General features: G+C 45.2%; 1 protein-coding gene across 1 annotated transcript in view; it reads left to right on the top strand.

Annotated features, from left to right (window-relative positions):
- LOC132244728 (AP-2 complex subunit beta-like) overlaps positions 1-23,785 on the top strand; it is a 79,288-nt gene continuing 55,503 nt past the window's right edge. The window contains 6 exon segments of the mRNA XM_059717083.1: positions 1-84; positions 1,250-1,408; positions 3,597-3,654; positions 7,213-7,318; positions 8,674-8,809; positions 12,049-12,294. Coding sequence (XP_059573066.1) covers positions 3,618-3,654; positions 7,213-7,318; positions 8,674-8,809; positions 12,049-12,294 — 525 coding nt within the window. The 5' untranslated portion in view covers positions 1-84; positions 1,250-1,408; positions 3,597-3,617.

Raw genomic sequence — 23,785 nt, 5'->3', positions numbered from 1 at the left:
GCTGCTGCGGCCTGAGGTGGGGCCGGGCCGGTCGGGACTGCAGGCAGTGCGTTTAAAAGTGGACCTAACCAGAAGCGTGCTTGGGTTAGCTGGAAAGAAAAAGCAGAGTTTAAGGATGTAGACTTGTTGTGTGTGTAGTTGTAGCCATTGGGAGTGTGGGGAAAGTTGGGCCACAAGTCTCAGATAGTATGTATGTGTTTTTAAAATATTATGGGTCTCTTCTTGCTGCCCCTTGCCAGTCCTGGTGAAATCTACCAAAGGAGGAAGACCCATGCACTTTTCTCACCTTTGTCCTTCACATGACTTCCTCTTGGGTTTATATGATGGTTTATATGATGGTTGCCTAGTTATTTCCCTTGCAGCGCTCGGGAAGAGCTGCCTCTTGTGAGTCCCAGCTCCTGTCTCCAGGCTGGCTGGGCCTCACCTGAGCTTCCCCGTACTCTTATTTGGTTGGGAAACCAAATGATATGAAATACCTAGGGAAATTGCCTTTGACAGCGTGTGTGGGGCAAGCTCCAGCCCAGAAGGCAGCAAAATGTCTGTTCACCCCAGGGACGGGCAGCCTTAGACCAGGTTGCACTTGGATGGTGGAAGCTGTGCTGCTAACTAAAATAACAGTCAGATATTGTTTGGATCTGCTAACAGTGTTGTGAAGGCACACGCTGTGATTACATTTAAATACGGGCGAGCTAATTTAATGACTGCTAATGACACTTGCAGGTACGTGAGCAAAAATAATAAGGGACTGACGTGTTCATCTTCAAGGCATAAAGGTCTCCTTGGATGTTTAGCAAGGAATTTTCCTCTGGCATTGCACAGTCAGGTGGGTGCGTCTTGGGTGTCTGGCCTTTCTCTGAAGTACCAGGGGTTGGCTGCTGTTCATTGCCAGACTACATCAGCCAGCATTTCTGGCCCACACTGCCAAATCCTGCGTGTAATATAATGAAACTGAAGCATGGGAAGAAATTTACATTACATCTCTTTTGGATGGTGTTAGGCCTTGTGGCCTTGTATATAGCAAAACATCTGAATCTTCTTTCAACTGGGCTAAAATCCTAAGCAATGTGTCAGCAAGAAGATTGCAGTGGAAAGTAGGCTGGGCTTGTTTGATAATTAAAAAGACTGTGGCAGCTTCCTCTCTTGGAACACTTACAGTTTTGCTTGAAGGGATTGTTGCCAAGATTGGTAAGCTTGAGGGGTTTACATTTGATTTGATCTGGGCAATGCTATATTTCCATGTTTTTTCTAGGTGTTTCCAGGCTTCATGAATCAAAATACTCTGTCCTGCAGTAGACTTGCACTTGGCGTTGTGTTTAGCTCAGCCGAAACAGACCTGGAATGAAAGTAAATTGCCCTGATCACTATCATCCTGTCCTAACTGTTGAGTTAAGGACAGGTAACGCAAAAGGTACAGTACAAGCACAATCTTTAAGGGGCACAGGGAGATAGAGACTAACATTTGCCTTTCCCACACTGAGGCATTTGGACATCACAGTCGTGCCCAGAGTGCTCCCTCGAGAGCAGACTGAAACTAACCAAGACTTGCTTACTGCTTCTCAGCTGCTGCTTCTGTTAACTTTATGGCTGAACCAAGAGCAGCAGCATTAGTCTAATCTTAGGGGTGGAAGAAAAGAAACAATCTTTGAGAGGAAGAGACGCGCTAAGATGCAGGGTGTGTCTAGGGCAGTGGTACTCAACCTTTTTAGATTCAGGGCACCCCTTGTTAAATTTGGGGCACCCGCCAGCTCTTACCTTCACTTGTTTCTTGATGGGAAAAGTAGCAGAGCAATTTTTTGCAATAGAAGAACTCGAAAGACCACAACAGGTCAGAATGGTTTTGATTTTATGGGTTCCTATTTGAAATCTTGTGAATTTTACAGGTGTTTTTACACCTAATAGTGCAGCGTGCCATGCAATATCCTAAAAAGAATCTAATGGCACCCCAGGGTGCCACGGTACCCTGTTTGAGAATCACCGGTCTACGATTTGGAAGATGAGGTCCACAAATGATATATGGTGCTGTGTTGCTGTTCCATGCCAAATGTGTTCCCATGATTTCTGGGGCTGCAGTGTCTGTGTGCTCCATGGAAGCAAAGCAACCAGACCTTAGGAGAAAGAGATCTTATTTGTTTACTAGCCAATACTTTAAGCCAACAGAAAAAGGAAACAGGCTCAGTATCTTACTGTAGGTTCTTAATTTGTTCCTCTTTAGCTAGGCAGAGTCATTGAGAAAGCAGGGATATCCCAGGAGATGTCTTTAACCCAGAAAAAAAGGAAGAAAAATGAAATTGGGGTCAAGTAGGGCGTATTGCTCCAATATAGCAAGAGAGAAACAAAGGGAGGAGAGAAGTGTGCAGAAAGTGAGAAAGAAGATCAGGCAAAAATTGAAAGGAAAAAAGTGATTATGGCATTGTGGGGATAGATCGGATTTCAGGTTTTTGGTTGTTACCCTGATGTAATAAAATAATCAAAAGCAATAAGATCTCTTCCTCCAGTGGTCATTTCTTTCTCAGCCCATGGTTGCAAGTTTGCGAGAGAGTCAGTTTCCTCATCCAGCTGGCAGCAGTCCCATTTAAGAAAAAGTTCAAAATGGGTCTGCATTCATGGGAAGTTGGGGCAGCCCATCTGATCTCTATATTTTGTTGTTAATCAACTTAGCTTGGTGGAAGAAAAAAAAAGTGAACATCAAAGTCATTCTGAAATTCCTACAGCAGTAAATGAATGTGTGCTCCTACAGTCTAGTTTTCATGATCAGCCTATCCACAGTAGCTGCTGAATGTGAGACAATAGCACTACAGAAGAGGTTCCCAATCTGTGGCGCGGGTACTACTAGTGATACACAAACAACCCGTAAGTAGTACACGTTAACAGATTTATTATAAGTAATTTATATGACAAAAAATTTACTGGTGGTGCTTAAGGTTGAACTGAAAAAATTGGTGGTGGTAAGGCTGTATCATTTTAAATTGGTGGTGCTCAATCTATCAGAGTTTGGGAACTGCTGTACTACAGTAATAGGTCAAGGTGTCTGTGATAATGAGGGTGGAAAATGTTGGTGTAGAGAGCGATGGAGAGATTTCAAGCTTCCGTAAGGTTACTATAGAGCAATTTATTTTTCTTAATGTTGGGGGATTGCCAGTGTCATCATGATTCAGGAAACAAAGTGATTAAACAGCCTTGTGGTGTGTATAGAAACTGTTTTTACAGTCCTTTGTGTGGTGCTGCAACTCCTGAATATACCTGTAGGGGGAGTCCTACTTTTTTTTCTGTAGAGTCTGCCATTGTTTGAGAAGAGTCGTGAAACCTGGATTTCTTGCTTTTAGGAATCAAAGCCTTCTTTGATACTGTCTTTTTTTTTTGATACAGAATATATATATATTCTGGAGAGAGAGAGAGATGGATGTATCTCTATAAAAATACTCTGTGATGTCATTTGTTGGTGTAGTGTGAAGATTGTGAAACTTCTGGGGAATACATCTGCAGAGCAGCTATCTTCTATTATGTACTCTGGCTAAATTACGGTTCTTTTAATGCATGGCTCACATATTGGGGAACAGTGGCTACAGCGTTTGTCCAAATGTTCCTTGTTCTTGCAGGTGTTCTAAGGAATTGGAACCATGACAGACTCCAAGTATTTCACAAATAATAAAAAAGGTGAGCTTTAAACTATTCTAGTGTATTGGAGGCTCCTGGGGACACTGAGTGCCTATTTTAAAATGAGGTTTTTAACTCCATACAACAGAGTTTGTGCTTTCTTATGTGCTGTGTCCCCATTTCTCTTCTTAGTCATCCAGAAGCTGTTCAAAAGTAGGCCATAAAACAGTTCCCGAACACCCAGCCCCCTCCCACATGATGTCAAAAGACAGGATTGATGAATTGAACATGCTTGCAGTATGCAAACAAGGCAGCCCCACTTACCTTTTCTGGCTCTGTATTACTTTCTGGAAGGTCAAAAACAGAACTTTGGGATTTGAAACATACAGCAGCCTTTTATAGAGATTTATATACACGGCAAAGTGGTCGGGACTGCAGGCAGTGCATTTAAAAGTGGACCTAACCAGAAGCGTGCTTGGGTTAGCTGGAAGGAAAAAGCAGAGTTTAAGGATGCAGACTTGTTGTGTGTGTAGTTGTAGCCATTGGGAGTGTGGGGAAAGTTGGGCCACAAGTCTCAGATAGTATGTATGTGTTTTTAAAATATTATGGGTCTCTTCTTGCTGCCCCTTGCCAGTCCTGGTGAAATCTACCAAAGGAGGAAGACCCATGCACTTTTCTCACCTTTGTCCTTCACATGACTTCCTCTTGGGTTTATAGTAACTATGTTGGCTGCCTAGTGATATACTATAAACTGTGTTGAAAAGAGAGGTTTTTTCTGAGTAACTTGATTCATGGGCATAAAAAAGGCATAATGCACACATCAGGGTAGCTGTGGACTTCCTCCATCATTGTGAAGTCATTTTTTCTTAGTTTAACTTCTGGCATAAAGGACTAATGGAAATTATGGAACATTCATGCCAAACCCACTGAACTTGGCCTTTTCTAGTCCCAGTGGGCCTGTCGAACTAATCCTACATTGGATGCTGCCAAGATCAAAGTCCTGATTGAGGGGAGAATGTTGGTTTGATTATGTCGTCCATAGCCCCTCTACAGTGACAGAGTAGCTAGATGTTTCTGTTGACCAGTTACTAGTAACTGTGTGATGACATTGATGTCATTATGCTTCAGAGTCAACACACCCTTGGATCTAATGGAGTTCACATCTTTCTGAGAAACAACAGCACTCTCAACTTACTTCCCTTTGACTGAATCTGCAGGTTCTCACTGAGATGATTATACGAGGCCTCAGAACTGTACATCCTTACTCAGCGCAAAGGGAAAATGCTGGTGATGCATACCGACCGGTTCAGTCAGGCTCCTGGGCAGGATCTCAGCCTGTTTATGATCTGGATGTCTTTTTCAGGTAGCTGGCAATATAAACAGACACCCCAGCATTCCTCAGAACAATAATTTCATTCCTTTTCAGGAGCCCTGCTAGTGAATGCTACCAAGGAAGAGAATGTACCTCACTGTAAAATACTGTGTTCATTTATAGCCCTGTAGAAGTAATTCATAACAACTCGGCAATCTTCTAGCAGCTAGTTTTGCTGCTGCTGTTTCCTATGGAAACAGTGGCTTGCTATTACCTGGGCCAATCAGCCGATGAAGCAAGAGGGCCAGCATCTCTGCAGCACTTTCCTTTTTGATTTTCTGGCCTTGCCTAATTTAAAACTCTTGGCACCCAGTACATTCATGACTCAGATGGAACAAATGGCTGGGCCTGAGAACCTGAGGCAATGCTTAATGAGAAGAACAGGATTTATGCACCTCTCTTCTCTCAGCAACCCTGGCTGCTGCACCCTGTTTCCAAACATGCCAGCCCACTAGGCTTCCTTAAAATTGCCGTTTGGATTAGAACATTTTTAAGGATATTTGTTGCATCCTTAATTTAAAGGAGCTGGCAAAAAATCCCAAGCAGGCTCCTTTATCCAGTCTGTGGTTTCATTGGCCTGTTTCATTGCTGGCTCATAAACTTGACCTACAGTAGTCCCTGACACTAACAAATCCAGTTCCTCGTGTATTCTTTATTGTTTTCAACTCCCTTTTCCTGTTTTGTTTGCCTTTAGAGAATTGTGCTCACTTCCTTCACCTGTAGTTTGGCATGGTGGAATCAACAATAACACATCATACCCCCAGGGGACTGTTGTCACATGCTGATTTATCTGTTCCTTTTCCTGTTTAAACGGTGATCAGGAAAAGCTGGAAAACTAGGGTGGGAAATGTTTCTTTGGTTTCAGAGCTGCCCGCTCGGATCCAGGAGTCTCATCCACATACCTACTAGAGGCCCAAAGAATATCTTCTCTGTTGGCTGGTTCTGTATCTCTGCTAATCGTTAATGGAATAGGTACCTGTCACATTATTCAGCCCTCATACTGCAGTTGTAGGTTCTGTAGAAGACTCCTATGATAGATGGGACCATACCGTATCAGTGGTATATGGGAAACAATGGTTCAGACCTTGCAATGTAGCCTTGAAAGAGGTGTTTTGTCCCCAAAAGCTCATCTCTGCAGTTAGCCTGGACTTCTGCCATTCTGTGTGTCCTTATCGGATAGCTTGTATCCAGTGGTGATGCTGCCTTCTCTGTGTTCCTGCAAACCATCTCCAGTTGGAGGGAAAGTTATTTCCCTTCCCAGGCCAGCTGGATTCTATAGATAGATACTGTCCAAGCAGGTTCAGGAATCTGGTGTGGATTGAGGTTTACTTTATGGCTGCAGGGATCCGTCCTCAATTGATTTCTCTACACGGTAACAGCCGGAAGAGTTAATCTCACAGAAGGTCCTTCAGTCACTTTATGGATGGCATCAGGAATCCAGGCCTTGCACTTCCCTGGGTTTCTGTGCTTGTTAGCAGTAGTTCTCCCTTTTTTAACCTTGCATGTATTTTTCTGTTGGAGTAAAATTGATGCAGCTGTTCCTGCAATGTCTGTATTGCACTGTGACCTGTGTCATCTGCTGTTTCCTCATTTGTGCTTTGAGGAAGCAAATGATGATAACTAAAGGTAGGACAGTCCAGGGAAAATAATTAGCTGAACTGAGCCACTGTTTCTTACATTTTCTGTTCCAGGATGGCCTCTCTCTTCCCCCAGGTTTTTGTTTGATCCTTGATATGCTTCAGTGGCTAATTTAGAGATGCTGATCTAATGTTCCTTGAAAGTGGCAAGTTTTGATTGTACTTCATTACTTTTATTAAACATTTTGAAGCCACATCCTCCATATTATTATTACTGCAGCTCTGAAGATTGCCTTATCACTGTATCATAACCTCCATACATTTTGCAGGCCCCATGTGCTACTGCACCAATTCTCTGACTGTAGCGGACTGAAAAGAATGTCCTTAGGATACCATCAGCACTGCTCTTTAACTCAACAGGTTAGCTCAGTTAATCTTTCCTTCTTCTTGTCACAGGCTACCTCAGCTTGGATTGGAAAAGTCCAGTAATCAAATTGGCACACACATGGTGGTTTTCTGGTTTCCCAGTAGCCAATGAATCACTTGCACTAGCCTAGAGGCAATGGCATTTACTTTTCACCTGTAGTGGTGGCACAAATCATTCTTCAGGGAGCCCTAAAGCTAGCCTTTCTCTTCATCTGAGCTTCAGGCTGTTGTGTCCCTTTACAGGAGAGATCTTTGAGCTCAAGGCTGAGCTCAACAATGAAAAGAAAGAGAAGAGGAAAGAAGCTGTGAAGAAGGTTATTGCTGCCATGACTGTAGGGAAGGATGTAAGGTAAACGCTGCTTTTGCTCTTCCTGGTGGTCTAACTTCAGCAGGTCCAGTCCTCCCCTATCCTACCTGAGGATCTTTCTCTCCTGAATTGGGGTAAAACGAACAGCTTAATCTTGGAGGGGCTGGCAGAACCAAAGGGCTTTGCAGGTTTGGGGTCTGGGTTCTTTATTAGATCAATGGGAACTAGTGGCAATATGGGGGAAATTTTATCTGTCTTTGGCAGCCCTTTTGCTTGGTTCAGACCAGTTCTCACTTGGTGATTTCGTGAACAGTGATTTAATCACAGAATGAAAAAGTAACCAGTCCCAGATAAGCCAAAAGCTGTGTAGTTGTTTAAAACCTGTTTGTAACTCAGCTATTTTAGATGTCCTATCTGAGCTGACATTTTCAAATCAAGTTGTTAATCCAGAATTTTTTTTAAAGTTTTAAAAAGGCATTGTTTTTCAGATACCTCTTAGCTTGTGATAAAGTCATTAAACTGGGCCTTTAACACTTAATCGCGCTTGCTAAAGGGAAACCTTTAAATCAAAGGCAAATGACTGCCAATATTTTTCTTTTGTAGCAGCTGAAGTGACTTGAGTCAAGGCTTTCTCCTGTCAGCTTCTCCTAGATCCTGCAGTAAAGTCATAATAGTCCTGGATTCATGGTGACATAGTCTGTTGCCAGGAAAATAAATGTAAGGTTCCAGGTTTAGCAGCATGACTTAATTGCAGGATGAAGGAGCAAATGAAGCGTTGGAGGGAAGCATCTTTCAGTTAGCCAAAGACCTTAACCTTTAGATTCTCATAATGGACCTGAGATATGGGGATCCAGTATAACCTCTGAGTTTCCTCTGCAATGCGACTTACTAGTTGCCATTTGGTATTTATGTAAGACTCTGGTTATTGCAGTTTTAATTTCTTAATCGTTTTAGATTTTACCAGCCTGAAATTTGCTATATAGGTTCCTCTAAACAAGGCTCCTTTCTCAGGCAAAAAAATCTGAGGATTTATTTGTTTCCTGTTGTTGCCAGTTAACCCCCAAAGCTGGGCACATTAACATTATCGTCTCGTTCTGTCAACTTCCTAATTGGATCCAATTTTGTATGAGCACTTTATTTTACCTGCTTCAGGCACCAGTTTAATCCAGGAGGAGATTAAATGATTAAACAGTTACAAAGTCCCCTGCAAACTGCTTTTGAAGAGGAGAGTGACCTAATTTGAATATAGAGTAGTTAAAACAGAATATATGGGTTATGTTCCAGCGTTCCCCTGGCCTCAGTCAATAATGTTACCATGTAGTCAGGAAGCTCCCTTTCCCTTTGCATATGGTAAATGTAACTTTTCTCTCCCTTTGCCCCGCTCTCATTTTATCCAGCTCTCTCTTTCCTGATGTGGTGAATTGCATGCAGACTGACAACCTGGAGCTGAAGAAGCTGGTGTATCTGTATCTAATGAACTATGCCAAAAGTCAGCCAGATATGGCTATTATGGCTGTGAACAGCTTTGTGAAGGTAACATGGAGCAAGGCTCATTAGAAGGCTCCCTCCTATGGTTTTTGTCATTGTGCCTGCTTTGGTGTGTACTGTTTATCACATGTAGTCTGTGGCTTCGTGCTCGAAAGTTGCTGGACTGAATTGGGATTGTATCTAAGGAAGCAAAATTATCAGAGTGGACCAGACCAATGGGCCCATCTGAAATTGTTCCCTGTCTCCATCAGTAGGCAACACCAGGTGCTTTAAAGCAGGGGCAAGAAAAGTTCAGCCCACGGGCTGGATCCAGCTGGCAGTGGACTCCATTTCCTAACAGTGCCTGCCTGCATGGCTGGGGCTAATTTCCATGGAGACTAGAGCAGCAGTCACACTGATAGCGGAAGGCCAGGGTTTCCATGGAGACCAGCCCCAGCAATGCTGGCAGAGTATGTGGCAGGGCAGGGAGCTGCTCTGGGGCTGGGCTGGGATCTTGCAGCAGTGACGATGTGGTCTGGAGCCGGGGCAGAGCCATGATCTGCAGCCTGCATGCTCTGGGCTGGGGAGTGTAGGCAGTGGATTGTGACTCTACCTCGGCTTACAGATTTTCCCTTTTAAAGGAGACAGTCACGGGAAACCATGGGTTTCCCCTTGCAGGCAGGCAGAGTTCCAGCCTACAAGGCTGCTTAGGCCTCAGGGGAGTGGGAGAAGGGTGATTGGGGTCAGGGGACCATGTTCATGTGCACGCACAAACATGCACATGGATCGGAATGCAGACAGGCAGCATGGTAAAAAGCAGCTCCCTGGAAGTAAGTTTATGGGGTGGGGGGCATAGGCGATGTATGGGAGAACATGTGCCTCCCCCTTTCAGGTTTCTGCACCCACAGTGGGGCTTGGGGCTGCCTCCTGGCCAGACCAGCACTGAGCAGGTGCTGCCTCTGCAGTGCAGTGGGCAGGACCTGGCACAGGAGGGTGGAGTGGGACAGGGAGGCTCAGTGCTGCTGCCGCTGCTGCCACTAGGAGTGCTACACCACCATGGCCACCAAGGTGTGAAGTGTCCCCTGCCCACCAGGCAGCAGTGGGGGGCACAACTCCATGGTGCCGCCACTGCAGCACCTCACCTTGGTGGCCATGGCACGAGCATATCAGGACTGCTCAGTGCCCCAGAGCATCGGGGGGGACAGTTGCAGCTGGACCCGTGTCTTGGTGAGTGAAGGAAGCAGGGGGAGCTCTAATTTGCTATGATAATAAAAACCAACATCAAATGCCAAAATATGTAGGTATTCAGAATTTATCTTATTATAATGATTGAGGTACTGGTAGGCTTCCAAATTGCTTTAAAATTGTAAATATATAAATAAAACATTGTGTTCAGCTGATCCCTATATATATGGTTGCGTTTCATTTTATTGCGGAAAAACGTGGATTTGGGGTTTTTTAATTAGAGACTTTGTGATTTTTTTGCTTCCTGTCAGGCGCAGCTCTGGCTCCGTCCCCTCCCAGGACATGGAGCACATGGAAGCTCTGGCTCCTGCCTGACCACACAGCAATATCCTGGGGCCAGAGCTCCTGCTGCCACTGCTGCATGAGCAGGCAGGGACTAGAGCTTCCATCTACTCCATACCCAGGAGGGAATAAAGCTGAATCTGAACCTGACAGTAAGTGGTGGGGGGGAGGGAAGGCTGTAGAGATGAAGGCTGTGAGGAATGGGGCGGGGTGGGCCGCAAAGGTAGAGGCTGTGGGGAGTGGGAGGTAAAGGACAGTGAGTGGTAGGTAGACAGGGCAGGCAGGGGAGCAAGGGGCACAGGCATGATGGAGGGGGCAGGCTGCAGGGGAGAGAAGTGGTTGGAGGCAAGGGGTGGCTTGATCCCCACCATCTGTCTCCCCTCTACCATATACCCCTTGTTGCTGCTTTCCATGCTGCAGCAGTGAGGGGGATGAATTTAAGGCAACCCTTTGATAATTAGATTCTATACATGGTGAATTATAACAGATTTATACATTTTCCATATATGGAATCTAATTTTTGGAATGGGTCACCTTAAATTAAGTTGTCTTCGTTTCAGATAAATCTGGTAAATTAGAACATGTCTGAGCTTCTAGCATGGCAGTAGGGGGGTGTCCTTCCTGGTTACAGGGAGGAAATCCAGTTCAGAATGGACTTTTGCTTTCCTGGCTAATTAAATTTTAGATGAGACTCAGCAGACTTCTAGGGCAGTGCACTCTTACCCATTACACCTTAAGCCCTTGCTTCCTTAATGACAAATTAGTGAGTAGATCTAATACTTTGACCACCTTTTTCTTTGGAAGGAAATGTTTTATCTCTGACTTCCCCTTTAATGTGTTACAAGGAACAAGGGTTGGTCAAATGAAAGTGTGTTTGAGATAATTTATGGTAAGTCAGCATTTCAGCTACAACTTGTCATCTCCGGGGTCTGTAAGAAAATAGTCTCTGTACATTTTAAGCTCAACCCCTTCTTGGTGCTTCTCATTGATAAGGGATTAAATAATTAAAGGAAGTGTGTCTCATGCTTTTGTAAACTAAATTTTGGAGCACTTTCTTGACTGTATAAATGAATTATGTTTGATATGCTAGAAACAGACTGAAGCTAATGCTTGAATTTCTAAAATCAGGGTTTGAAAGTTGCACTGTCTGAGGCATTGAACCTGCTACGTGCATTTCTGCCTCTGAAAAGTACATCTATGTTGATATATCTTTAACTAGGGTCTGATATATCAGATGGATTACTGCTGAGTCTGTAAAATCTCAGCTTCAAGGCAATGCTGTGTAGAACTCTGTTTCTAGACCTGATGGTCTTCAGGAAGTTTACCTTAATGAAAATCGCCATGAGTTAATTACCATCTTTCACCACTCGAATTCTCTGATTTGAGCAGTGACTAGAATCACAGATGTGTTAATGTGCTGTGCCATCTGAAAGCCAAGAGTTTCTAGCTTTCAGGGTGCAAAAACATTTCTCCTTAGTTAGCAGTTCCCCAGATTTGGCTGTAAAGTCATGTTAAAGTTTTGGATGGAGAAAAGCAAGTAGCACAAACTGCCAGAAGTACAAACCATTTTGAACTTGTATAGAATGTTTTTGGAACCTGTAAACTTTCCTGGGGTTTGGCTTGGACTGGGACAATTATTGCTTTACTTTAACGAGAGACCCATTGTCTGGGCAGGGTAAGAATAGAATATCCTAATTCCAGGGCTAGCCATTCTAGTGCTCACTAATATCAGTGGTTAGTACTACAAAACCCACTTATTGCAAGTGCTTCCCCTGCAGGACTGTGAAGATCCAAACCCACTGATCCGTGCATTGGCAGTCCGTACAATGGGATGCATTCGTGTGGACAAAATCACAGAGTATTTGTGTGAACCACTCCGCAAGTGTCTAAAGGATGAAGACCCTTATGTACGGAAGACTGCAGCCGTCTGTGTGGCGAAGCTGCATGACATTAATGCCCAAATGGTGGAGGATCAGGGGTTCCTGGATTCCCTACGTGACCCGATTGCAGACTCCAATCCCATGGTAATGTATTTGTCCCTCAATGTCTTCTCCTATATTTGTAATAGGGCATGTAGTTGGAACTATTATTTTGCTGTCCAGTTCATGGATGTGTTAACTGGAGATTATTCAAACCTTGAAAAGAACAGAAAGTATCTTGTTCTGTAGGTCTGATCAAGGCCTTACCTTGTTTGGACATGCCCTGACAACTAGGTTGGGTTCCAGTCCTTGCATCCTGTGTGCTTCAAGGCTCTAGGGCTTGAACAGCTTGTAGATGCTGCCCATGGCTCAGCTGGGGTCTCTTGGTATGCAGAGCCTTGATTTAGCATACCTTCACCCAAAAGCTAGAACCTATAATCCATCTATTTGTCACCCTGCATCTGATGCTGACCCATCTGTAGCTTAAATGCACGCTTTCCCCAGGGGCATTCTAGGCTGTGGTTTAGCCCTTCAAGGATAGCTGATAATAAAAGCAAACATGAAGACACATTTGTTTGCATGCATTTGTATGCACACAGGTGGCTTAGCACAAGGATTTTGAAAGCACCATTGCTCATTATTAAATAACCTGAAAAACGCACAGATCTATGAACCCTGCATGCATTTTCCATGCTTTAGCTTCCTTACCACTCTAAAGTATGTTGAGGGCTGAGGTCAGGTCCTCTGTGGTGATGTGGGATCCTTTTGTGATGCTCCCAGTTTGTCTTCTGAACCATGGAGTCCTTTCAGGTCACCTTCTTTCTGGCCTTGCCTGCTCCTACTGCTAAACCAGGATTTCCCACTACAGAAAACATACTTACCTATTCCTCTCTCCTGTTCAGTACTTTGTGTGAGGGTCATCCCCTTGTTTTTTCTGAGTTCTTTATATACTGTTTCTTTATTACTTCTGTCCCATCATTCTGCCTGGGGGGGAATATCGATTCTTCACTAGCCCCAACAGAGGACCATGGTCAGACTGGTTTCCCTGTTCTATCCATCTCAACATGTACCTGGTTTTGGTCAAAGCATAGTTGTTAAGCTAAATACTCTCTCCATGGACCCTTGTCTAATGAGTACAAGCCACAAGTGTCCTCTGCCGGAGGGGTACACATTCATGAGGCTTTCATAATCCACCAGTCCCATGGCAATCCCAGAGGTGGGCCAAGAGCACCCTTCTGCAAATACAGAGTATGTCAAGTTTGCTTGGCAAAAATGTGTCAGAGGTTGTTCTCTGCCATTTTTCCTCAACTCTAGAACTCTTCCTTTTGAGGTCTGCCAGAGCCCAAGCCTGGACATGTTTTGGAAGCACTAGAAGACCTTTGCATTTGGTCAGGCATTTAGCAAGCAAAGCCATGCTGAGATGCTCTTTAGTGGGTTTCTGTTTTATATTCCCCTTTTAAGTTGTTTTGTTTTCTTGCTCTTTTTTTTCTTGTCAGTCTCCTATTTTGTTCTCTTACTGTGAGTTGCCTTGAACCTTTATTGGGACAGGTAGCATATATATTGCATGCATAAATAAATAATAAATAAGTCTGCATAGTAATGAGTGCACAACAACTTCATCACCACAGCCAGAATGCCTGAACTTACAGTAGGTTCTTAAAATTATTGCAGTTTGTCCTTTCACGTATACCCTCATTTTCTATACCTTGGTAGATTTCTTGACTATCTTCCATGGTTGAAATGAAATTTTGGTTCACCTGGTACCTCTTCTCAGTATATTAAGCACCCTTTCCTTCCAAACAAATGCAGCAAAACTGTGTTGTAGATCCACATTAAAGTAAGAGAAGCATCAACCTATATGAGTTGGAAGGGTGATGGTGATGAAGAATCAGTTCTACCACAAACCTGCACTCTGGCTTGGTGGCAGCTGAGAAGCAGGGCTAGCCACTTGTCAGTTGTGGCTGCATTTGTCTTTATTAAAGTGGTTATGAACCAGTGTCTGGTTCTTTAGTGTAGCTGAATAGGACTGGCACTTTAACCAGCCCATGAGTCAGCTGCCTCTTAAATCTGGCTGAAACCTTGGAATTGATCCCTCCTCTTCCCCAGTTAATGAGAAAAGCCTGTATTTCATAATTATAGTCTCTTTTTGTAATCAACCAGCTTTCGAAGGCAGATGGTAAAATTTACTGTGACTCCTGTTCTTTTCCCGTACTGAAAGTTTTAGTCCTGGGAAGAGAGGAACACCACAGTATCAGTGTCATGCAAGTGACACACTTCCCTTTCAGCCAGGGCTGGAGCTGTAATGAGTGACTCATGAACAAGTCATCTCTGATCTCCATCATAACAAAGGCACTATCTGAAGTGGAGTCCTCAAGGAGGTTGAGGAGGCCCAGGGGCTCTCTAGTGCTCTCTTCTGTCACCCTAAAAGTTGTTGCTCATTTTCAGTAGTTCTTAGATCTAAATGTGTGTGGGCTGGGGTTAGTTTTTCCAGCCAGGTGGGACATCCAGGTTTAAGACTGTATTGCAGGAAAAGCAGCCAGGCTTTCCAAGTAAATGCAGAGCCTATGCACAGGGAAACAAGTTGTAAGTGAGAAGCACAGAGTAATTTGATTTTAGGTGTGTGCCAGCAAATAAGCACAAAGAGAAGGAAGGTTTTATCAATACAATGACAGCCATGGTAACAAAAGCAAAAGGTATTTGCACTTGAGAAAGGGAGAAGATTGAGGCGAGTTTGAGAGTCTTGCTTCATGGAATATCATTTTAATGGTCTCCTGCTATTCTCCCCAGGCTCACTTTACCCATTGACTTGGCTGCAGTGCAAGGGAATCATGTATCCAGGTAGATTCATCCCTAAAATTTCCCTGACCTTTAATGTGAAGGTGCTTGCTATAGGTGGTTTGAGCCTGAAAGAAGGCCCTGCACTCCTTTATTGCTCTTTTAGTTCACTGTTCTTCAGCACAGTTCTGTTCCTTTTTAATGGATGCTAAAGGCTTTGGGTTCAGAACCTGTAACTTGTTCATATTATAATAAAAGTAAAAAATATGCCCTGCCATGAATATGGTATCGTGGCCCTGATGGTTCGTTTTGAAATAGTGTTCAAGAAGAGACTGTGTCATCCTCAGGTTTTAATTATTCCAGGTAAGATCACTATCTGAGCGATCTTGGGATCTACACTTAGCTCATTCAGGTACCACTGTTTTCACTTGCAAGGAGAGATGCAACACTGAGGCTTAATTGGGGCACTTAGGCTTAGTTGCTTCAGGCAGAATGAAGAGTTCATTGAACTCCCTGTGGGCACTGCCCATTTTAGTGCTTCTGAGCTTGAGGGAAAAAATGCAAGTGATTAATTGCAACATGGCCAGACAAGGTTCCTTGGGTGAATTTGATATCTTTTATTAGACCAACCCAAATGGTTGGAGAATAGTTATTAAGCAAGCTTTTGGGTTCAAAAACCCTTCGTCAGGCTAAGGAAGCTGCAGCAGTTGGTGTGTGCTCTTCCTGGATGGAATGAAAAGTAAAGAAGCCAGGGGCTGGGCTGGGGAGTCAGGTGCCAGGCAGATTATAGTTTGGCTTCTTTCTTTTTCATGTTGTACAGTTTCCATTTCAGACGGCTGAATTCGATATCTTCCATGTTGCAGGGGTGTAACATGGGCACTTATAAAATCAAATTGCTGAACAAGGGCAGTGGAGTCATCTATACAGGTCACTAGGTGTTAAACAGGTAATCCCTCTTTGGTCGTTACTTATAAGCAGGGATCCTGGTTTTCCCTGATAAAAAATCACAAAGTCTCTGCTAAAACCCCCAAAATCCATGATTAAAATTAAAGGTGCCCCCACAGCCCCTGCTCCCCCAGCCTTGCCAGAGGGGGCCCCCAGCTGTCAGGAGTATGGGCCTGGGTCTGCAGCACCCTGCCCCCCCCTCCCCCCCCCCCCCCCCGCTGCAGGCCCAGGTTAGGTGGCTCTCCGCTGCTGCATGCACTCCCAGGGGGTAGTGGGGACTGACACCGCCCCCCCCCCCCCAGATCTGTACCTGGGGCAGGCACAGGCTGAGGCTGCTGCCCAGTCAGGTGGGGTTTGGGACCCAGGGCTGCAGCGCGCAGCTGCAGGGCCCCAGCGGGGAGCAGGACGGGGCCGTGGGTAGCTTGTCAGGGGAGGTTAAGAGGGAGGGCCAGTTCCCCACTGCCGTGCACACTCCTGGGGCTCAGGGGAGACCCATGCCCCCTAGATCTGTACCCAGGGCAGGTGCACGCTGCGGGTTCAAGCTTCTGCCCGCTTCCCTTCCCCAGGGCCTCTGGAGCCGGTGCACACGACCCGGTGCAGCTGGGGATAGCAGGGCCGCATGGGGGTTCCTTGCCACCGTGAGCTGCCATTGCCGCCCGCCCGCCGCCCCCCCCACACTACCCTGACAACGCGCCTCCACCTCATTGCATCTGTGCACACAGGAGGTGTGTCGCCAGGGCGAGGGGGGGGCAGTGTACAAGGATGGGCGAGGAGGTTTTCCACACAGCTCCTCCACTCCCTGCCACACCGGGTCATGGCGGGAGAAGTGGTGCGGCAGGGAACAGTAGGCCCCCTGCTCACCACTGTTCCCCAGCCCTGCCTAGCTCCCTCCCTATAGGGTCCTGAATTCCCCTCTTTCCCCCAGCACTTACCTGCTGGAGCTGCTCTGCAGGCTGCCTGAGGCCACACGCATGTCTATACATGTGATGCCCACTGTCTTTCCACCTTCTTCCTGCTCCCTCCCAGTCTTCCAGCCTGCAGGGAGCTCATTGCAAAATGGCAAAATCCATGGGTTTCTCTGGTAAAATGAGAAATCCGCGTTTGCTTCTGGTAAAAGGCATAATCCACAGTTTACTCCGTTTTTTGTGGAAAATGGAAAACCCAGATCTCTGCTTATAAGTGAGGAGGGGCAAGCTAGTTTTAAAACATCATCCATTCCCTGAGGGCTATTGTAGCAAAGTCATGGTACAATTGCTGTATCTAGGAATCTGTGTGCAGCCGATGCCAGATTGCAAATACTTATGAGGAAAAGTTTCGTGGGGAAAAGCCTCTTACAAAATTCAGTACTGGAAGAACAACCTAATGAATTTTCTTTCCCCCTCCCCTGTCAAGTTTGCAAAGCAGATCTTGCTGTCTTCACTCCCTGTTTATCTACAGTGCAAAGGAGCAGAGATGGTTTTTCTCACCTAGCTGGTGAGAACTGCAAATACTAAGGAACTCTTTAGAGGCAAGATTGCTTTGAAGTCAGAATGGGAATTTAGTAAATAAAACTACTTTTCCTTCAGCTTTCTGCAGTTCAGGGGACCTGTCCTCTTCAATCACACTTCTTGAAATACTTTTCCCTTCCTTAGCTACTTGTTAACACCTTTATCCAGTCCTAGAACTGGGTAAAGATTAGAGCGGAAAAATCCTCTGCTTTTATTTTATATTGTTTGTACATTTGATAACACATGGATAGTGTCAGTTTCTCTGTAGTGCACACCTTTAATTAACTTTGTCAGGATGAAGAACAACAAAATCTTCCTTGTGCCTTTTGGCTGAACAGAACTTCTTATATTAGCCTTTTTTTTTTAATCCACAGAAAATGCATGTGGGTGTATATGCTGGCAGTTTTTCTGTCACAATTGTGCTTTACTTTTCTAGCTGCATTTTACTTCCATCATCACAATGATCTTTAGCTGGAGAGAGACTGTAGATATTAGAGCCTTAGATAACATCCATCAAATCCTGCTGGGCCCAATAATAGCGCAAGGGAGTTTTTTTATGTTTGGATGCTGTATTTATGCAAAATGATATTGTCACTTGTGTGTTTGACCTGGTACATCAAGTGGCACTGGGATTTTTCAGAGACCTTCAAGGGAGAGATTTGGGCATTCACTGAATTTCAGTGAGTTAAGTGCATAACTCATAGGCCCCTTAGAGAATCCCAGGCTTTGTCCAGCTGTGGCAAGACCTCAGAATCTTAAATCCTCCTTTAATGGCTTGAAAGAGTGAATGGCATGGAAACAATCCCTTCATCAACATGTGGGTGTTTGAATGATGAAGGGCTAGTTTGGCCCAGCCGTTTAATGCCATCTGTATGTTCCATATCTAATGTTTTAACCCTCTTATGACACCTTCTTCATATAAAACAGTGTCTTGAAATTGAGAGGTTTGGAATTCTATATAGCTAGATGTTGGCTCAGAGAGCTGCTTATGGCAGTTTGGAGTCCTAGGGTGCTGAAGTCCCATAAGGTTACTTTTCCATGAGGAAAATCAGAGTTGCAGAATCGGTCCATAAAAAATCCAGGCTTGCCCTGTATGTGTGACATCTGCTCGCTGCTGCCTTCCGCAAGCTTCCTGGCTGTCCTGGGGGTAGGTGGATTGATGACTTCAGTCATGACAGGCAGTGAGTTTATATGAATTAGTGACTGGAGAAAATCAATGCTTATATTTTTAATAAGGTTATGTGAACTGTTGGAACAGAGATGGAGATTTGGGATGAATAGTCCATCCTTTACAAGACACTTCCACTGGGCTCAGTTATGCAGTAGATCCGTCCATCAGCTGGGATTCTAAAGGAACCTGTTTCCGCCCCTGGGCCATCATTAGTACTTTTGATTAAAGCTGGTGGACAACAGCTTGAAAAATCCCTCAGTAGATGATCCTTTAAGTATATTTCCTAGGGATACATGTAAGATCCCTCATGTCTGATAAACTCTAAATGTAATTCCAGCAGGAAGCAAAGAAGGTAAATTTCTTCAAGCTTTTATGTTGGAAAGCAGGGGGACATAAAACTGTCACTGATTTTTGGCAGCTTGGGAGTACCAGGTTTGATGGACTCTGTTTGTGGTGATCATTTCCCACTATTCTATGTCCCACAGCTGTTTGTCATTTGTGTACATATCAAACCATACAACTACTGACTTGCCCAGAATTTCCTGCAATCAGTAATAAATCAGGGCAGGTGGTGAAAAGCCAACTTTTTTTGCTCTTTCCAGCCAGAGAAGAGAAGGTTCTTACTGCTCTTCTTGTGCTCTTTTTAGAGGCAGTAGAACTTAGGTGTTTGGCTTTTACGGGGGCAAGGCTGGTAGCTGGGACTCCCCCTAGATGTTTAGGGGACCTGTCAACTGAATGATCTCTTTCAAGATGTGTGTGTTTTTTTGTGGTTTTTTTTCCCATTCTGCCCTGAATTAATACCAGGCTTTCACATGATGTTTGCTTGGATACACAGTGCCCTTTCGAGGCAGTTGGTCCTGTCCTTTGAAGCATGAGAAAGGACAGGTCGGGGAAGAAAGGGGGCGCGGGTTGCACTTTATGTCAGTGAGCAATATACATCAACCCTCATCAAGACAGAATCCAAGGTTGAGGAAGTAGAAGGATTGTGGGTTAGGCTACATGGGGGGCAAGGAAAAAGGGATTTGGTGGTAGGGGTCTGCTACAGACCCCCACACCAAGGGGAAGAAATAGATGCGGGGCTCCTGAGGCAACTCTAGGAGACCATAAAAGCTAAAGAGGCAGTAGTCATGGGGGACCTAAACTACCCGGACATCTGCTGGGAGACGCAGACGGCAAAGTCCCACCGCTCACACAGGTTTCTAACCTCCGTACAGGACCTCCACCTGACACAGGAGGTACACGGTCCCACTAGGGGGAATGCCATACTGGATCTGGTTTTGGCAACAGGGGATGACATGGTAGGGGACCTCCAGATCGGTAGCCATTTGGGAGACAGTGATCACCTAATAATAGAATTCAACATAAGACGTCGAGTGGGTAAGGTAACTAGTAGGGTGGAAGTGCTAGACTTTAGGAAAGCTGATCTCAATGAACTCAGGCGATTAGTCAAGGACGCGCTGCAGAGTAGGAGATTTGAAGAAATGGAAGCCCAAGAAGGGTGGCTGTGCCTGAAGGAAACAATCCTTTGGGCACAAAGCAAGACGATCCCCGAGCGAGGCAAAAGAGGGAAAGGGGCCAGGAGGCTTCCATGGCTGACCAGAGAAATCCAGGGCAGCCTAAGGGCCAAAAGGGGAGCACATAAAAAGTGGAAACAAGGTGAGATCACTAAAGATGAATATACCTCCTCTGCTCGTGCTTGTAGGGAGGCAGTTAGATGGGCCAAAGCTACCATGGAGCTGAGGATGGCAACCCAAGTAAAAGACAACAAGAAATTGTTTTTTAGATATATAGGGAGTAAAAGGAAGGCCCAGGGAGGAATAGGACCCCTGCTAAATGGGCAGAAACAATTGGTGACAGACAGGGGGGACAAGGCTGAACTCCTCAACGAGTTCTTTGCCTCAGTGTTCCTAAGCGAGGGGCACAACAAGTCTCTCACTGGGGTTGTAGAGAGGCGGCAGCAAGGCACCAGACTTCCATGCGTAGATCCTGAGATGGTGCAGAGTCACTTGGAAGAACTGGATGCCTTTAAGTCGGCAGGCCCGGATGAGCTCCATCCGAGGGTGCTGAAGGCACTGACCGACATCATTGCAGAGCCACTGGCGGGAATATTCAAACGCTTGTGGCGCACGGGCCAAGTCCCGGAGGACTGGAAAAGGGCTAACGTGGTCCCCATTTTCAAAAAGGGGAGGAAGGAGGACCCAGGCAACTATAGGCCAGTCAGTCTCACCTCCATCCTTGGTAAAGTCTTTGAAAAAATTATCAAGGCTCACATTTGTGAGAGCCCAGCAGGGCAAATTATGCTGAGGGGAAACCAGCACGGGTTTGTGGCGGGCAGATCGTGCCTGACCAATCTAGTCTCTTTCTATGACCAGGTTATGAAACGCCTGGACACAGGAGGAGGGGTGGATGTCGTATACTTAGACTTCAGGAAGGCCTTCGATACGGTATCCCACCCCATACTGGTGAACAAGTTAAGAGGCTGTGACTTGGATGACTACACAGTCCGGTGGGTGGCGAATTGGCTAGAGGGCCGCACCCAGAGAGTCGTGGTGGATGGGTCGGTCTCGACCTGGAAGGGTGTGGGCAGTGGGGTCCCGCAGGGCTCGGTCCTTGGACCGATACTCTTTAATGTCTTCATCAGTGACTTGGACGAGGGAGTGAAATGTACTCTGTCCAAGTGTGCAGATGACACAAAGCTATGGGGAGAAGTGGACATGCCGGAGGGCAGGGAACAGCTGCAGGCAGACCTGGATAGGTTGGACAAGTGGGCAGAAAACAACAGGATGCAGTTCAACAAGGAGAAATGCAAAGTGCTGCACCTAGGGAGGAAAAATGTCCAGCACACCTACAGCCTAGGGAACGACCTGCTGGGTGGCACAGAGGTGGAAAGGGATCTTGGAGTCCTAGTGGACTCCAAAATGAACATGAGCCGGCAGCGTGACGAAGCCATCAAAAAAGCCAATGGCACTTTATCGTGCATCAGCAGATGCATGACTAATAGGTCCAAGGAGGTGATACTTCCCCTCTATCGGGCACTGGTCAGACCGCAGTTAGAGTACTGCGTGCAATTCTGGGCGCCACACTTCAAGAAGGATGCGGATAACCTGGAGACGGTCCAGAGAAGGGCAACTCGTATGGTCAAGGGCCTGCAGACCAAGCCCTACGAGGAGAGACTAGAGAACCGGACCTTTTCAGCCTCCGCAAGAGAAGGTTGAGAGGCGACCTTGTGGCTGCCTATAAGTTCATCACGGGGGCACAGAAGGGAATTGGTGAGTATTTATTCCCCAAGGCTCCCCCGGGCGTTACAAGAAATAATGGCCACAAGCTAGCAGAGAGCAGATTTAGACGGGACATTAGGAAGAACTTCTTCACAGTTCGAGTGGCCAAGGTCTGGAACGGGCTCCCAAGGGAGGTGGTGCTCTCCCCTACCCTGGGGGTCTTCAAGAGGAGGTTAGATGAGCATCTAGCTGGGGTCATCTAGACCCAGCACTCTTTCCTGCTTATGCAGGGGGTCGGACTTGATGATCTATTGAGGTCCCTTCCGACCCTAACATCTATGAATCTATGAAACTATAAAGAGAAGACCTTTTTTCCTATGTTTGATTACAAGGCTGCATGTGGAGTAGCCCAAGAAGATATTTGCTTGTGGTCTTTTCAGTTTCACTGAGAGGAGACATTTTTTTTTTAGCAGGAATTAATAAGGCTTTGCCTGTCCTCCGTCCTGAATCCAGCACCTTGACCAGAAGAAACCACTGTGGTAAATTAACCTTCAGCTGTCATGAATGACCATATCTGTGTCTAAAGCATTTACACTACAGTTCTGCATTAAATTAAGTGAAAATGGGAAAAGTATCAAAGGCAATGATTGTCCCATTTTTCTGGGTTAACCGCTTCAACCAGGCTGGGGAATCTTAATAAATCATCTCACCTACCATCCAGCAGAACAAACCTAGAATAGCCTACCTGATCCCAAGGAGGGTTAAGTGGAGCGGGTGTTACCTGTCATAGGTATCCTCCAAAAATTCAACAAGGCAGCAACACAAAACTGATTGACACATTCATTCCTGGCAGCCCTCCCTGGTTTTTGGGGTGTATTCACAGGAAGAGTGTTGATTTGAGGAGCAAGGTCAGGGAGGGGTGCAGAAGGCATCTAGTGTATGTATGTATTTATTTATTTATTTATTCTGTCATTAGTTGGACTTTGTACATCCTTATCTTTTAACAATGACCAGGGTGAGAATTTATCCATTTCCAAGGGCAGAAGGGTTGTCTATATAACATTTAACCTCATTACAGTCTTTTATTAAAGGCATCAGTTAACCTGACTAGATATCTTTTACCAGCCTCCTGTGATGGGGTCCACAAGGATTTTGTCTGTATCTGCTATAGATTAATATATTCATTTCTTTCCTATTCAGAAAGTCCAGCTCATCACTGCTTTCCCCAATGTGAAATTAAATTGGTTGTGTTGCTGTGAAGCTGATCACCAAGTGCTATATAAAAAAATACATCAAATAAGTTTCATCTTTGGGTAAACACCAATATTTGCTAACAAGCTCCTTCTCTTTGATCTTGGGCTTTCACTAGGTGAAAGCAGGCCTGACTGGAAATTTTAAACAAAGAGTAGCTATCCAAGTACAAACAGCCTCTATCCCTGCAGGATATTCTCTCTCATGTACAAAGGTGTACCCAGCTGGCTAGAGCCCTTTTTTCTTAACTCATTCATGTTTTCTTTGGAACAAAAAAGTCTTCCTCTTCTTTTGATGAGATGTGAGAATGCAAAGCAGCTGCCATTTCGCATAAGCATAATGTTTAGCTTACGGCAAGAAATCCTCATTTCTAGTGTGTATTGGGTTTTTCTTTCCGGGGAGATGGTAAATATTTCTTCAAGAGAAGGCAAGAGGGGTATAGGATGGAAACCTCCTCTTTAATGACACATACATCCAGCATGATGGGTTTTTATTGTCTCTAATCAGCTGCCTCTCTGCCACATGGTACATCATTCAAGTTGGTTGCTGCATAGAGTAATAACTCCATCTGCAGTCTGCTGATTGCTGGGTAATTGAGCAAAGACTGGGATGTGTATTCCTACCGATCCAAATCTTCCTTATTTTTCTGTTGTCTGGCTCTAAATTACAGTGACCTTGTTAGCAGCAGACATTTGCCCTTACAGTAATATTTTGTTATGAAGGAGTCATGCAGCATTTAGACTTAAGTG

Source organism: Alligator mississippiensis, chromosome 14 (genome assembly GCF_030867095.1).
Source record: "Alligator mississippiensis isolate rAllMis1 chromosome 14, rAllMis1, whole genome shotgun sequence".
In the NCBI taxonomy this organism is placed as follows: domain Eukaryota; kingdom Metazoa; phylum Chordata; order Crocodylia; family Alligatoridae; genus Alligator; species Alligator mississippiensis.
Note: the sequence above shows the minus strand (reverse complement) of the source record. Positions and strands in the feature narration are given on the sequence as shown.